Source organism: Corythoichthys intestinalis, chromosome 1 (assembly GCF_030265065.1).
Source record: "Corythoichthys intestinalis isolate RoL2023-P3 chromosome 1, ASM3026506v1, whole genome shotgun sequence".
NCBI classification, from domain to species: Eukaryota; Metazoa; Chordata; class Actinopteri; order Syngnathiformes; family Syngnathidae; genus Corythoichthys; species Corythoichthys intestinalis.
Genome location: NC_080395.1, coordinates 39015278 through 39031843, shown reverse-complemented (window position 1 = coordinate 39031843; position 16566 = coordinate 39015278). Strand labels below are relative to the sequence as shown.

At 37.5% G+C, this 16566-nt stretch overlaps 1 protein-coding gene across 4 annotated transcripts in view; it reads left to right on the top strand.

Annotated features, from left to right (window-relative positions):
* The first annotated feature begins 2536 nt into the window (after positions 1–2536).
* The window catches only part of myom2b (myomesin 2b), a 37391-nt gene continuing 23361 nt past the window's right edge, over positions 2537–16566 (top strand). Inside the window, exons 1-16 of one of the 4 annotated variants that reach the window (XM_057837880.1) lie at positions 2537–2650; positions 4091–4194; positions 9609–9666; positions 9806–9960; positions 10067–10153; positions 11330–11418; positions 12647–12694; positions 12928–13092; positions 13173–13334; positions 14582–14723; positions 14928–15127; positions 15380–15433; positions 15533–15660; positions 15828–16011; positions 16124–16298; positions 16402–16523. In XM_057837880.1, coding sequence (XP_057693863.1) covers positions 4112–4194; positions 9609–9666; positions 9806–9960; positions 10067–10153; positions 11330–11418; positions 12647–12694; positions 12928–13092; positions 13173–13334; positions 14582–14723; positions 14928–15127; positions 15380–15433; positions 15533–15660; positions 15828–16011; positions 16124–16298; positions 16402–16523 — 1852 coding nt within the window. In that variant the 5' untranslated portion in view covers positions 2537–2650; positions 4091–4111. Of the gene's footprint in view, positions 2651–3124; positions 3187–4090; positions 4195–9608; positions 9667–9805; positions 9961–10066; positions 10154–11329; positions 11419–11944; positions 12032–12116; positions 12172–12646; positions 12695–12927; positions 13093–13172; positions 13335–14581; positions 14724–14927; positions 15128–15379; positions 15434–15532; positions 15661–15827; positions 16012–16123; positions 16299–16401; positions 16524–16566 lie in introns of those variants that run through there. The other 3 variants (XM_057837898.1, XM_057837890.1, XM_057837906.1) reach the window with 3 other exon arrangements.

Sequence of the window (16566 nt, the reverse complement as noted above, 5' to 3'; positions counted from 1 at the left end):
GTCCTTAAAAATGCATACCCCAGCTTCCATGCGCACAATTGTAAACTGAAATAGCAATTTTTTTTTCAATTCACGCACAAATTCACATGTTTAGTGTGGAATCTTAACACCCTTAGTGAATCACTAAGACCAATTGAGTGAAACTGTAATATTGCTTGACAAATTTAAATGATAAATGCATGTCCCTTAGCAAAGTGATTGGGAATATACTCTTTGTCCTATGTGGATCAAGGCAATAGGTGTAGTACACCTTGGACTGCTCACCATTCAACAGCAGTTCACATAAACAAAGAACCCAACCGATGGACAATATACTGTAGAAATATAATCAAAGGATAATATAGTGTACACCCCTGCAAAGTATAATCAGAAATATTTCATTGTGAAGGTATAATAAATAACAATTATACATTAATTAACAGTCAGATGTGTTGTGGTTCCCTTTTGAGTATTAACTGTTACAGAAATCCATGTTCATCAGACAGGCTTGGTTTTATATATATAAATTACCATGGGGTGCTTATTAAATTAATGAGTCATTATGATCTAATGCGAAAAATTAAGCTTGTCAGGGGAGCAGAAAGAGACAATCATTCAACGAGCTACGTCAATAGGGACTGGAAGGAAATTACCACCACTTAGCTACCACAGAGCTTTGATTTACCAACTTGTCACTGTCTGCCAGCAGCATATTGTGCTAAAAATATCACTGGGCTTTGTTGTCACAGTGCTCTCCTCTGGTCAGCAAGATTTTTTTTTATTGTCTTCAGTACTTTTAATCGAAAATATACCACACCTTCAGAAGACATTGAATAAGAAACATTGGTTTTATTGATTTTAGTCTCATGTAAAATGTTTTTCACAGGTTGTCCACCATGTCAGGAATAGGCCAAGCAGTAACCTTAGCTTGTTTTATAAATAAGCACTGGCTAAAGTTCAGCATGTAACACAGTGTCTTTAGACATATCCTATCTAAGAAGAACAATTTTAGAAGAGACGTCACTACTTCTTAAAGTATGATTATAGCATAATTGCCTGAGTCAGTTTTAACATACTGTAATGATAGCAACAAAAATAACATCTGCTTGCCAGATTTTTTTCTCTCTTTATTTTTGTGTAGATTCTCAGTCATCCAGTTTATGCAAATCCGCAAAGGATAAATCAAGGCAAATGCACTCTTCTTAAAATGACTACACAATAATGTGTGTTGAATATTGTATAGTTGCTGACAATGCTGCGACAAAATGTAGTGCTTCATTGTGCTGAGAAAAAGTAAAATCAAAACTTGCAAGACTTAAGTAATTAGTATGGGATACGGAAAAAAAGCATTTTAAGAGGGGAAAAAATATGTAATCTTAACGGCAGTAAATTTCTGCCTGGATCAGGTATGATAAGGATCTTGTTAAGCTAAGGAAATTGAAATCGTTTTTGAATGATGTGAAAGAAGTGAAATATTATTTGATATCTACATACAATTATGGTTGCATCTTTGTGCACACCAAGGCTGTCTTTACTATTATATTCCAAACAATTGTTTCTGATCGTGAGAATGAAAACAATGCAGACCGAATCAGATCTTTTTATTGACCTTTGTTCAAACATCTAATTCATCTATTTGATAACTGCTCTGTCTTAATTTTAGCAAATATGATTTTTTCCCCCATGTAAAGTTCCGCCTTAACCCCTTCAGACCGAAGCATGCTGCTGAAGGACATGACATGTTTGCGTCTCTAAACCAATAAATACACTGAATTTAGTTGCTATTGCCACTTCTGGGAGATGATTGGTTGGAACTTTACCCATCGAAATCAAATCATGAGGTTTGGCACATCCTATTTTTTTGATTCAGATTCAGATTCAGAATATTTATTGTCATTGTTACAAAAAAAGCACAACGAAACTTTGTTTGGAGCATCCATCCAGCTCATACAGCTAAGTTGGTAAAGTTGGTATTTTTTTGGCTCTTTGAAAATGGCAGAGCAAACACAACTTCAAACAGGAAAACGTAAAGTGCTCATTTCTCATTAAAACACATTCATATTATGATTAAAAATGACCAATATAATCATGAAATATCCATGAACAAAAAATTATACACTTTTTTGGTGTTTGAGTCGATTGAAAATCTGCTTTTTTTTTCTTTTTTTTTGCCCAGCAAAAATACTGCAACTATATTATCTCACTCCAACATTTTTTTACACCAGTGAATAATTTATTAATTCTTTAGATTGTGACCCCAATACTGTTTAGTATCACTATTCAATACTATCCAATATGTTATTTTTCCCACTATCTCTAAGAAAGTTAACCTGTATTAAAGCGAATTTTTTTTTCTCTTAATTATCAACTTTTAACAGGCCAGTTTTCAAAGATCTGATATTTCATCAGCACTTTGTCGTTGGGTGTTAAACTAACATTCCACAAATGCTAACAAACAATGTTAATCAAATAAGAAGCCGGTATATAGCAGCCCAGAGTCTTGAAGGATCCTGGTTATATATAGGCATGTCTCTCTCCTTTTAAGGCCTCAGGGAGAGGCAGGTGCGGGTCCTACGGAGACGCTGGAGGTTTAGTTGGCCCGATACTGGGTTTAGGCTCCCCCGTGGATTTAGGCTGACAACCGAAGTTGCTGCGAAGGAAATCTCCAGGGGTGAGCAAAGCTTTGTCAAAACGTTAAAAGCCTTATTTTTCCTTCCCGTGTTTGGAATTCTAAGTGATTTGTCTTTCCAATTAGAGGGGAACAGGTGGGAATAGACACAAAAAGTGTTGTACAGCCATACACAGAGACATGACACAATCAAGATTATATTGTGCAGTACACAATATAATATATGTGACATTATGTCTAAGTCAATGTTTCAAAAAAAAAGAGCCAAGGATGTGGACAGCTGTTTGTCTTGGGAACATACACCATTGGGTTTTGCTATACAGTAGTGTGAAAGTGTTGTTTCAAGACTGAAAGATAATGTCATACCATTTGAAACTGAGGTGACTTTGTTCAAGCCTCTTAAACATTACATGAATGTTGTTTTATCCAGGTTTGGAATGTCACATGTTTGTACAGTTTTAGCTAAGTGTTGCAGAGGTTTACTGTTACAGAGTGAGAGGCTCTGGTGCCACTGGACATTTGTACTTTTACAAGGTAGGACAAAGATGACGCACTGACTTGACCACCTACAGTATACGGTACTTATCAGTTCAATTCAAGTTTAATGCACCGATAGTCATACTTGTTTTAGAATTTACTGCTGAATGTTTAAGTGAATAAGTTGTCTGTTTTTAAATTGATTAACTGTTGACATTAGTATTATAATTTTGCACTCTGTTCGTTTTCTGAAATTGTAGAGTTAGGAGTTTGAAGTCAAAGAATATAATATAATGTTTCTGCTTGGCCTTCATACTTGATTGACAGGTTTGGGTGGCACTTAACACTTACTTGAATATGGGTGAGGTCTTTGAGAAGAAGACTCAATTCAGGTGTCAGCATAACGTGGCTTGCATAAGTCAATTACCAGTACTGCATATTGCATTATCACTGTGTTTGTTTGTGGGATGCTCCCATGAATCACAGCACCAAATTAATGGTATGCTGTTCTGCTTCACTACTGATACCGAGTTTGAAAACGACACCCTTGTGCCTTTGTATATTTGTGTTAACACGTCTTTTAGTCCCAATGGTGTCACCTTGTCATTGTGAAGCGTCCTGTAAAAGCTCATCACGTTTTTAGAGGGTGTTGGGAACTTTATAAGATACACTTATGGAATCTAATAATATCCAGAGGTTGCACTGTGCCAACTTAGAGGGGCCCATTATGGTTTGTTTACCATATTAGAGGGCTATGATTGTAACAATATTTGTTTATTGATATTTTGCACTATTGAACCAATCCTAATGTTGTGGCCTAAGAGTGCAGAGTGTGCCTTGTTTTATAAGTGTTGTATCCAAATTATTTTAAATGATCCTCTGGAACAAGTATGCGTGTGTGTGCGTAAGTGTCATTATAACTGTGCAGTCTTATTTCAGTGAATGATTCTCATGTGTTGTTATCTTGTAAGTACACAGTGTATGTTTGTGCTGCTGTTCCAACAGGTCGGTATCAGCGGTGTCAACATGTCGGGGTTGATCAAGCGAGGAAGTTACAACCACGAATACCACCATAAACAGAGCCAGTATGTGGTTAAAGAATACAGCAGGTACAGAATAGGTACTGGTTGCAATGCCAATTCCAAAGGAATCACAAGAATTCACACTGATAATGTTCTTACTAATGGTGGTGCTATAGCAGTTGGAAGCTTGACCTGCAAGTAAAACCATACTGCAGCACTTGCAGTTTCTAATATCTGAAATTAGTAAGCCTAACATCAGTTAAACTTCAAGATCATATAAAAGATCACTTTAACAGGGTTTCCATAGATGCGTCAAGTTTAGATTTAATCAAATCTTAAACTAGCTATGATTGTGTGTGACAAGTAACACAAGTCCTCTCAGGATTCTGTGTCCTGTTTGGACAGCAGTCTAAACACTCCAGCTTAACTCTGGTAGAAAACTCACTGCACTGAAGAGATCGTTTGAGTCCATTCTGACAGCCCACATTAATAAGAAAAGGAGATCAAGTGCTGCTCTGAGCTCTTTCATTCCCACACGCTAACTCATGGCTGCCTGAACTCACTTATGTCTTTTCACAGAAGGAGTACAAGTGGCATTTTCTCTCACATTATTCTATTGTGCCAGGAATTATGTTAAGCATCTTGTGTTTATGATTTGGTGTAATTCACTTTACATACTTGTTTTTTTAAGCCTATTTTGCGCTCTTTTATATTTATTTTATTATTATTATTAACTCTTCTACTGTTTATAGTAGAGTCATTCGCTGTTCAGCCTTCACCGCGTACAGACGCACTCTGAGCTCCTGAAGCACTCTCTTATCTTAACCGATAAGCGCTCAGGGCCAGCAAGCTCGACTCCCAGTATGGCTCCAAAGAATTTGAAACCTGGAGACTTGGATGAAATAAAATCCTCCATACAGAAGTTGGAGGTCTCCTTGACTGGCTTGATTCAAAACCAGAATCAAGAAATCGTCAGAGAGCTCCAATTAATTTGTGCTGAAAACGAGAAACTCAAGCAGGCGGTCGAGGAGAGAGATGTTCGCATCAAGAGGTTGGAAATTTTGGCGGACGATCTTGACTAGTGCCGACGCGCAAATGAGCTCATCACTTCTGGATTACAACTGACGTCTAGCCCAGGGGACACAGTGGCACAACTGGCAATTGCTAAGCTGAAAGAGTATGGCATAAACATGGAACCGCTGGACATCCGTCGCTGCCTTCTGCTCCCATCTGGGGGGAGAGGACCGGCGACGGTGCTCATGAAGCTGGCAGACCACAAGACCAAGACTGCCCTGCTTAACCAGCACCGCCACCTGAAAGGGTCGAAGATTTTTTTGAACGACAACTTGACTCGCCGAAATGCCGAAATTGCAAGAAAAACACGTCAACTCAAGAAAGCTGGGAAAATAGCCAACACCTGGGTCTCGGATTGCAGGATCCTTGTCAAGACGCAAGATATGAAGATAAACGCTATCACGAGTCTTGACCAGCTAACTATAATAGCTGGATAACTGTAAATACTACACAGCGGACCAGTATAACAACTCGTGGATGTGGATGGTAAGCTGAAACTTATCAACGGCAGGAGTCTCTACAAGAATCTCGAACACACTAAGGATTATCTACTAAAGATAACAAAGGCTCTGCCTTTAATTTGCACTGACATAACGACACGAATGAGTCGGGCGTCTAAGGGGGAGGGGGTGTTGCAATTATGATTGTATGATTGACAATCTCCTGGAATGTATTACAATTGAGCTCCTAATCCCCAATTGTAAAAACATAATTATCTGCTGTGTCTACCGAGCTCCTGATTCAAATGTCTAGTATATGGAAAAGATACTGTATAAAACGAATAATAAGCATGTTTTCGTTGTGGAGACATTAATCTTGGGATAAAATATGTACAGCATGTTGTTTGATTTTATACATTCATGTCTGAAGAAACTGTTGCAGTGACCTTTGTGTGCGCCAATTGTTGCCGCTCCTCACACCAGCTGTGATAACACATAATCACTTTTGCACACACATAGCCACAACAAAATGTTCCACAGCAAACAGATGCAAAAATGTCAGGGACATGACTAAGCCATAACCTTGTACGCCCTGAAATTAATTGAGCTGCTGGACTGGACGCTAAGTTACTAAACTCAGATTGTTGATTGTGTTATTGTACAGTTTTGATGTATGTTCCATGCCTGAATGTGCGTCTTTAGTTGTATGGGGGAGGGGAAACTGATAAGCATATGCTTCATCTCGTCCGCCTTTGTCTTCTTCTTCGGCTCCTTCGGGCAAATCATATCACATTTTGTAACTGTCAATTATTGTCAATGATACCGATGATGATGACAATAAAATTCCATTCCATTCAATTCCATTCCATTCCATAACTTTTGCGATAATATAACATGTCAGTGCTCAAAATATAACATGTCACTGCTCAAAGTTTACGGACATAACGATGTTTGCTGTGGTAGCTTTTAATTCGGTTTTGGTAGGTATTCCCTCATGTGTTAACTCAATTTGATTTGCACGTGATATGTTAAATGGTGTTATACTTATATGTTAAGTATCTTGAATGACTTATGAGGAAAATTGATAATACCGTAATTTTCGGACAATAAGCCGCTACTTTTTTTCTTCATTTTGAATCGTGCGGCTGATAGTCCAGTGCGGCTTATTTGTTGATTTATTTGGGGTAATAGATGACACTTTAATTGACGTCATAAGACCGTTATAATCATGACATGGCACTATCAAGGAATTTACAGAAAGCTTATGAAAGATGTCATTAACTGTCATCTGGCAAATTATGTCACTAACTCCATTTATGTCCAGCTTGGATCTTTTACATCCATTCAAAAGTGAGATAATTAGCTGGAGAACACTAAATGACATTTGTTATAAGCCTTCATTAATGCTCATGACAGTGTCATGTCATAATTATGAGTGTCTAATGACAACCTTATGAAGCTACTGTCAAATAAAGTGCTACCAAATACCATAACTAGCAATTAATGATACAATTGGAACAGTAACTGAAGAAATAGTTAGCACAGAAGATGAATTTTGATTGTTATTTACATCTGTAGCGCTGCAATACATGCTAGGAGGCATGTTGGACAACAACAGTCTTATGATGCCGCCGTCAAATAAAGTGTTACCGGTTAATATCTTTGGTGTAAATATCCCATAATACAGTGAGACAACTGCGGCTTATAGTCCACTATAGGTTATCTATGAACAAATGTCGTTTTCTTGTCAAATTTGGTGGGTGGTGGCTTATAGTCAGGTGCATCTTATAGTGTGAAAATTACGGTAGTTAGATTGAGAAGTTAAAACCTTTGATCAGCACCTTTATCAGAATTTGCGTCCAAAATTGAATAGGTTGTTCCATATACCATTTTTCACCACTCCAAGATATGTACGGTATATACTTAATACTAGTATATATAATATACTGTATATCAAAGTAAATCAATAAACAGTTGAGTTGATCTAATATAAAATGTATGAGATACATTTTTGTGAATTGCTGTAGAATTTACGCATTAGGAAGAGGATTTGGAGTCTTGGTTCTTTGTCAGTATGCAACATGAACCTCCTCATCTGTGTCAACACTATTGCAGATTACCTATGGCAACTTATTTGACTGTTTTTCTTTGCATCTGAATTCTAGAGTCTTTCTTCTTTTTGAAAAGTTGCAGTGGAATGATTTCAGCTGAAGGGCATAAAAAACAGTCAAGACAACGACTTGCTTGACAAACACAGCTTTTCACTGTTGAAAAACACTCTCTAGGGTTTAGCTATGAATCATCATTTTTTCTTTAAGGCAAGCATGCGAAAGGAGGAGAACTGAGTTGCATTTAATTCACATCTGCCACATATTTAGTTTGTCGAGTTAAAATTCCAACAACAGCTTTAAATAGGATTATACTGTAGAAAAAAAAACAAAAACATTTTCTGGCCTCGTAAAAGGTTGCATGCACGGTCACTACTGGACTAGAGATGAGTTGCTGAGCAAGGTTAGCTCCATCTTGGGAGGGAGATTTGTACTGAATTTTTTGTACAAAGTAGTATAAGGAAACGTTCACATTCCTATTTTGTCTATTGGCAGGGGTTAACATTTGACTGACAAATTGAAGGTAGATAAAGTGAAAATTCAAATTACATTTACTGTATGTCATTAATATGGTTAGCACACACATGACTTCTGAAGCAGAAAAGATAATTATTTAAAAAAATCTTTTAACAACTACAAATGTATTTACTTTGTAATATCTCATCCTCAAAATGATAAAGATGGCACCGTTGTCACACTCCTGGCTTGTTAAGTGCAGCATTATTCACATGCCGCTTTCACTCTGACATCACTCCTTGCATCCCTGCATGTGGCCACTGTATGGAGTTAAACACAAGTACAGGATTTAGTGTGACTTGAATTTCTTTGATGGCCTTACAGCGATCCCTCACTACTTTGGGCTTCAAACTTCGCACCCTCAGTCCATCACATACTTTTTTTCAATTAAAAAAAAAAAAAAAAAAAATACAGATGGGCTGTCCCGATCCGATCACGCAGTCTCAATCTCCCTCCTGCTGCTCTTTTCTTGGTCAGGCAGTACTCTGGAGTTGCTATTAAAGTTAACTATGATTGACAAACGATAAGTTTGATCTTGCTAGAGATGCTAGGAAGCCGAAACTTCAAAGTGCCTTATGCGTCAGTTATCGTTTAGCTTGTTAAACAGTTGCTTTGGCAACTCATTGTGTGTAAGTTAGCAGCTTGAGTGGATTTTAGGGGACTCACTCAATGAAGCATTTAGTAAAGACAAGTATTTTCATATAATCATGTCTTATATGTAGCTCTTTCCAATAGTAAATCTGAATAAATACATTAAAAAAAAAAAAAATTAATTGCCACTTCGCAGTTTTTCACTTATCACGGCGGGTTCTGGTCACCATTAAGCGTTAAAAACGAGGGATCACTGTATATTGAGCCTAATAAATAAATACAGGAAAATTACCCAAAACTTTGTGTTTTAGGCATTTTGGTGGATAGGCAAAAATGAATGAATATTTTTCACAAAGATGTAATAGAAATATAACATTAGTTTTTGGGTGTGCGGGTTTGTTGAGATGCACAGATCAACATTTTTTTTAAACTTACCAATTTATTCCAGAGGAGGAAAATTATACGTCTATATAGCACTATCGCGGCACTTTGCCATAACTTTGTAATATGCTTGATACTACATACAGGACAAATTGGAAACGTATTAAAGTGAAAATTGGACTTTGAGTATTTTTTTTTTATCTTCTAAAAATTGTAAGTTGTCAATATTTCAATATGTGATGTAAATCTGGACATGTCATAATGTACAAATTTTTAGAGGGCTGTTTTGCCAAGTCCAATATTTTGGAATTGACAACTAAAATAGCCCATTTATTATTGCAAAGCGTTTTAGATGGTGATGAAGTGGTTTAACATTTTGTCTGTTGTTCAGCTCTGAAGAGGTGGTGGACAGATATGAGTACAAAACACGGGCCCATATTCAGGAAGTGGTAAGAATCTTCTCACTTCTTATATTTGATAAATAATTTGTTTAGCTGAAGTGTAAGTCCTTAATTTTAAGGAACTAAATTCAAAAGACACACCTATAATGTGTTCAGTATTCATAGGCTTTCTTTATTCTCCATTTAGTTAAATATGAAGATGCCACAAAAGTATGTGCGAGAGGAGCCGATGATCAGGGGGCCATCCTTCTTTGTCCGACTTAGGTCTCACACTGTCTTTGAAAACACTCCAATCAAATTATTTTGTACTGTGGAAGGCTATCCTTTGCCTATTGTGAAATGGTGAGAAGGAAAATCATCACATTCAAAGTCCAAAATTGATACCAGTTTTAGCATACCATGTCTCAGTTTAAGCATGTCTCAGCATGAAACCATTTCTCTGACTTAGGTATAGAGATGGTATGATCTTGGACATGTCCTCTGGAAGATATCTCATTGGAGCAAAAGGAGGAACCCACTCTCTTGAGATTCCAAGGTAAATTAAATAAAGACGACGTCATCACTCATGTTGATGAATTGGTATGAGTTTCATGGGTAAATTAGGAACCATGTGTCTTCCTGGTAATCTTCTAGTTATTAGATTTAAGTCCAATTCCCCAAGAAAAAAGCTGGTTTTCTTTGAGTTTGACTTTATAAATAAGTTCGCGAGATCACCAATGCTTGCCTCATTTTAGCACACATAAAGATAATGGGTCGTCTTTTTTATTTCGATTTTCCCTTCCCTGAAAAAGTATCCAAATCACAGATCCCACTGTGTTTTAAAAGATGATTATATAAGATTATTGTATACCATTTTTTAAAAAAGTTGGCATTAAAACAAAATCTTAATGTATGTGATAATTTTTGTCGAGATTATCGCAGCACAACACATGGAGCACAGGCAGAAATGTTAAATGCCTGCTTGTGTGCCATCACCAGTCATGGATAAACCAATCTTTTAAGCTTTGGAAAAGCCTTATGTATGTACCAATGCCTAAGCTAAGTAACAGCAGAGTTCCTCTGGCAGTACAATAATGTCGTGTGCTAGAGCATCATGGCACATATTTGCTCCCTCCCCTCATGGGAAGCTCAGCTGTTCAAGCGCTGACCTCAGTGTTACATGATACTCAAGGATTCCTCCAGCCCTCGCTCTCTCGTTCAGGTCCAATGTCCTTTGGATGCTGTTCTGCATTTCAAACGAGACAGAGCAACAGTGCTCTTGAAGATGCTTGAAGAAAAATCTTCAGCCTCCTATCAGCTGCCTGGGACTCTTTCGACTTGTAACTTACCTGAATAAATTAGAGGATTGAGCAGAGCTCCAACATGGCAGTGCCATACTATAAATCCCTAAATCAACATTCCTCCAGTGTAGCCGGAGCACATTTTTACCATGCACTCACTTACAATCCTTTAGCTCTATTCAGATGTGCTGTCACCCTCCGCCAGTGATGTCAGTCATCTTGTCAAGAATGTACAGGTGTAAACATGCTACCTGAACTGGAATTATGTAGATGGATGTAATAGAAAGGAACCATTAAAGCAATAAGGGTGAATGTCAGCATATATATTTGTCCTGTTTAGGTCAATTTCACAATCAGTTGATCTCTATGTATATTTTCGACAGAATAGGAAAGTGATTGATTATTTGACGTGGTTTTATTATTTTTTGCAGATGTTCAACTGATGATACAGCCATGTACACAGTTGTGGCTGGGAACATCCATGGACAAGCCACTAGTCAGGCTTCCATTATTGTGAAGAGTAAGTCTAGCTACATTATAACATCAGCATTCAGGCCTACCTGTTTTTATTACAGGCTGAGGGTCGCCTGTCAAGTCGCCACTGAAGTAATTGTTCTTCTTCCTGTTTTTCTTTGAAATCCTAATCCTCCGTTATTCGTGAACTGATCGTCTTGAAACTTGGTAGCTACAGTGGGGCAAATAAGTATTTAGTCAACCACCAATTGTGCAAGTTCTGCTACTTGAAAGGATTAGCGAGGCCTGTATTGTCAACATGGGTAAACCTCAACCATGAGAGACAGAATGCGAAAAAAAGAGAAAATCAGATTGTTTGATTTTTAAAGAATTTATTTCCAAATTAGAGTAGAAAATAAGTATCTGGTCACCTACAAACAAGCAAGATTTCTGGCTGTCAAAGAGGTATAACTTCTTCTTACGAGGTCTAACGAGGCTCCACTCGTTACATGTATTAATGGCACCTGTTTTAACTCACTATCGGTATAAAAGACACCTGTCCACAACCTCAGTCAGTCACACTCCAAACTCCACTATGGCCAAGACCAAAGAGCTATCGAAGGACACCAGAGACAAAATTGTAGACTTGCACCAGGCTGGGAAGACTGAATCTGCAATAGGTAAAATGCTTGGTGTAAAGAAATCAACTGTGGGAGCAATTATTAGAAAATGAAAGGCATACAAGACCACTGATAATCTCCCTAGATCTCCGGCCCCATGCAAGATCTCACCCCGTGGCGTCAAAATGATAACAAGAACGGTGAGCAAAAATCCCAGAACGACACGGGGGGACCTAGTGAAAGACCTACAGCGAGCTGGCACCACCAAGTGGGAGAACTTGCACAATTAGTGGTTGACTAAATACTTATTTGCCCCACTGTATGTAGCATCTGCCAGTATCTATCGATCCTCGTTTGATTAAAAAAAAAAAAAAAAAAAAAAAAAAAACACACTCATGTTTGTTTATTTATGGCCCATTTGATTTAAAATCTAATCAAGGAATTGGATTTACAATAGCCGTACCACACATTTAATGTATTTACGCTTTTCTTCATTCCAAATGAGATCAAGATATTTGATAATAAATGCCTGAAAAATAAGTATACAGACTTGGTCTAGTAAAGAGTTTCTAGATTTGATTCATGAAATAATTTTAAATACATTGTTCATTTTTAACCCTTTTCAACAAATAACCCTCTATTTTGTGTTTTTTTTTTTTTTTTTAACTCTTTTAGGGTACAAGAAGGAAGAGTTTTGTCCATATGGATGGATGCCTTACAGTGGTATATGTCACAATTAACTCATAAGAAGTTATGGCAGTGGATGATAGATATTTTTGTATGTTTGGATCACTTATTTGATAATAATTTAATAATAATTTAATAATAATAATAATTTAATAATAATTTGGTGAAATTAAGTAAAGTAAAAGTTAAATTAAGTATTTTTTGACTAGTTTTGCTGGGCTTTTAAAGATTGTTTTTCTTGTTTTTTTGCCCTCTCGTTTTTCTCTCAGTTTCAGCACTTGCGAAGATCCATTTCACTAAAATCCACATTACCTTTCTGGATAAATTTGGCCCGGTGTTTGCTTCCGAGGGGGATTCAGCCACTCTGACAGCAACCATGAACCTTGAGCCCAACTTGGCCAACCTGCAACCTGAAGCACAGTGGTACAGAGATGGTAATTGTTTGGTATTCAGTGTTGCGATTTTTTAAAGTTATTGCTATACTCATTTGCATTTCTTTTCACTTCATTTCCAGATACTCGTTTGTTTGATTCCAAATGGGTAAAGATTGAAACTGGCAGAGGAGTCAGCACCTTGACTCTTCCTAACCTCTACAAAGAAGACGAAGGCTTGTACACACTGAGGATGGTCACGAAAGGAGGCACTGCAGAACACAGTGCATTTGTCTCCGTTGCAGGTGAGAAAGTTTTATGTACAGTGATCCCTTGTTTTTCGCGGTTAACGGGTGTTGTGTTTTCAATATATTTATTCAGATTTAGCATTGGAAAGATATATATACTAGTACATATAAGACATGTTTTTTCACTTTTTTTCCCAAAGTATCATTAAAAAAACTTTTATATATATAAATATATTTTAATAAATGTTTTTTAAGCACTTCAAATGTAATAATTATTAAGTTTTAATCATGTTACTGTCCCACTGAATTATTTTTAAACAGGAATAAAGGAGAAAAATGCATGGCTTTATTACCGTATTGGCCCGAACATAAAACGATGTTTTATGCATTGAAATAAGACTGAAAAAGAGGGGGTCGTCTAATATTCGCGGTCTAGACATTATACACATTCACGACGCTAGATGGCGCCAGATATCATTGAAGCGATGTTCTGTCATGACAGATCTCAGCTACTCTCCCCATTCACGACGATAGATGGCGCCAGATATCATTGAAGCGATGTTCTGTCATGACAGATCTCAGCTTCTCTTAAGTTGAACCAGTTTGCAATTTTTTATTGCAATGTCTTTCCTTATTCAGATTTGTTTCAAGACTACAGTTACAGTTGGACTTCACTTTGGTGGTTAATGCAGTTATTGCAATTTTGTTGTTTTATCACAATAGATTGGTTTATTTACATTTCAAAAACCAGAAGCCGTTCATTTACGAATGTGATTGCACTTTAGTTTACATATTTAAATGTTCAGGTATTAAGATTTTAATGAGGCAGAATAACATGCTTTTTCTCTCAAATATATTGTTATAGTCATTTGTTTCGGATGTACTGTAATTATTTTCTGTATAAAAATTAATTTGGTGTTCAAAAAGTCTTTTTTCAAACTTGAGTCTTGAAAAAGAGAGGGTCGTCTTATATTCGGGCCAATACGGTATAGGTTTTATTGAGTGAGTCCACTCAAATCCAAAGCTGCTCACTTTCAAACAATGAGTTGCCCCGGCAACTGTTTAACAAGTTTAAAGATGATTGACGCATTCGGCTCTTTGAAGCTCGGTTCTCTGGCAACATCAACATCTGTAAATCATTTTTAACTTTAATAAGCAATTCCAGTGCACTCACTGTCTGACCAACAACGAGCAGGGAGAGTGAGACTATGCGATCAGGTAGCGAGGGATCACTTTAGTTTTTTTTTTTTTTGCTTACACCACACAGAGAAATAATAACTAAATTGAGGTCACTCGTTTTATAGATGGTCCTCCCCCAGTTGTTGGTGCACCTGGTGCTCCAATGGACATCAAAATCCATGATGCCAACAGAGACTATGTCATCGTGTCATGGAAGCCTCCCAATACTACTACAGAGGGTCCAATCCTTGGATACTTTGTGGACAAGTAGGAGTTGGCGTTAAATTCCAAACAAAGCTAAAACTTAATTAGGCTATGTCACGTGACATTATTATTGCTAGTTAGCATAATTTAGAGTTGTTGTAATGTTGTTGTTTTTTTTTTTGTTTTGTTTAACAACACCCATATAAGAATTCCTTCCTCATTCCAATTCAGTGTTTTTTCAGTTCTCTTTTCGCCTTGACTTTGCAGAAGTGAGGTTGGAACAGAAAATTGGACTCAATGCAATGATCAGCCCATTAAGATCTGTAAGTACCCAGTGGCTGGCCTGTTTGAAGGACACTCCTACTGCTTCAGAGTCCGAGCTGTCAACGCTAAAGGAGTCAGCAAACCTTCCCGGATGTCCCAGCCCATCGCTGCACTGGACCCGACCGAGTTTGACAGGCTACAAAGTGGGTTGCACTGGTGGAACACTGGGAACAATAAGTTATGAGAGACTTCCTGTATATTTAATCAATTTGTGGGTAAAACTACTATTAAAATGCGGTAATACCATATAATTATGACAAAGTACACATACATTTAGCAATTGTGTGTTTTTCTGATTTAAAAAAAAATGATGAGTAATATGTTTGCACATTAATACCAACTATAGATAAAGTTAGCACTTTAGAAATGCTAAGATATGCCCCCCATTTCTTTAGCTAAAAAACTTGGTGGAAGACTGGATGTTGTATCCTACCACGATGAAGTTGAAGGTGAATTTATTGATTTTATAATGTTCTATTCTATATTGCTAGTAGTACAATTGGTAGTGGTATTTATATTGCACTTACATCCTGTATTTTTATGCACAGCTGAAGGAAAACCTCCAGGTTCTCCAACAGGGATTTACGCTTCAGAAACTGACAGGACTTACATTGTTCTGAGCTGGAAAGCTCCAGCAAAAACTAGCAAGGTTCCTATGTGGTACTATATAGAAAAGGTGAGGCAGTAATTTGTCTCTATTGACAATATACTTATTTGACTGTTGTTTAGTGCTTTTTTGACTTTGTGTCAGATATTCTTAAAGAACAACATGTATATTGGGTTGACAGAAACGATGATGATGAAATCTTATTGTATGTAACCGCCATGTCTCTTTCTATGCAGAGCATGGCTGACAGTGATGCATGGCAGCGTGTTAACACTCAGGTCCCAATTCGTTCCCCTCGCTATGCTGTTTTCGACCTGTCAGAGGGTAAACAGTACAAATTCAGGGTCCTTTCTGCTAACATGTTCGGAACCAGTGAGCCATCAGAACCGAGTCGACCCATTGAAACCCAAGAACTCAAAGGTCTGAAATTTTATTGATATTAAACAGCCTGGCCTTTTATTCAATACCCTTTGTACAAAGTAATTGTTGTGAAGATGCCTCTAACGGCCTTTGTTTCATTTTCCGGCATCAGGTGTGCCTTCAGCTCCAGGCCAGGTGATCGCAACACGGGAAACAGACACCTCTGTCCTTATCCAGTGGGCTCCTCCGAAAGAACCCAACAATCTTATTGGCTACTACATCGACCAGTGTGTGAAGGGTTCCAAAGACTGGACCTCAGCCAACCACAAACCACACAAGAGCACTAAGTATGTTTCCAGTGAGAATCCAGGGCAGATTGCATTGCTCACAGTGGTTTGTGAGGTTATTGACCATGAAGCGCTAAAAACCTATGTGATCCTCTGATTGCAGATTTGTGGTGAGCGGTCTTACAACAGGAGAAACCTATGTGTTCCGTGTCCAGGCTATTAATGAGATTGGTCTCAGTGAGGAATCTCAGGAATCAGCACCTCTCACAGTGAAGGCTGCACTCAGTTAGTATTTTTTTTTATATTTTGAAATTTCTGTATAGTTAAT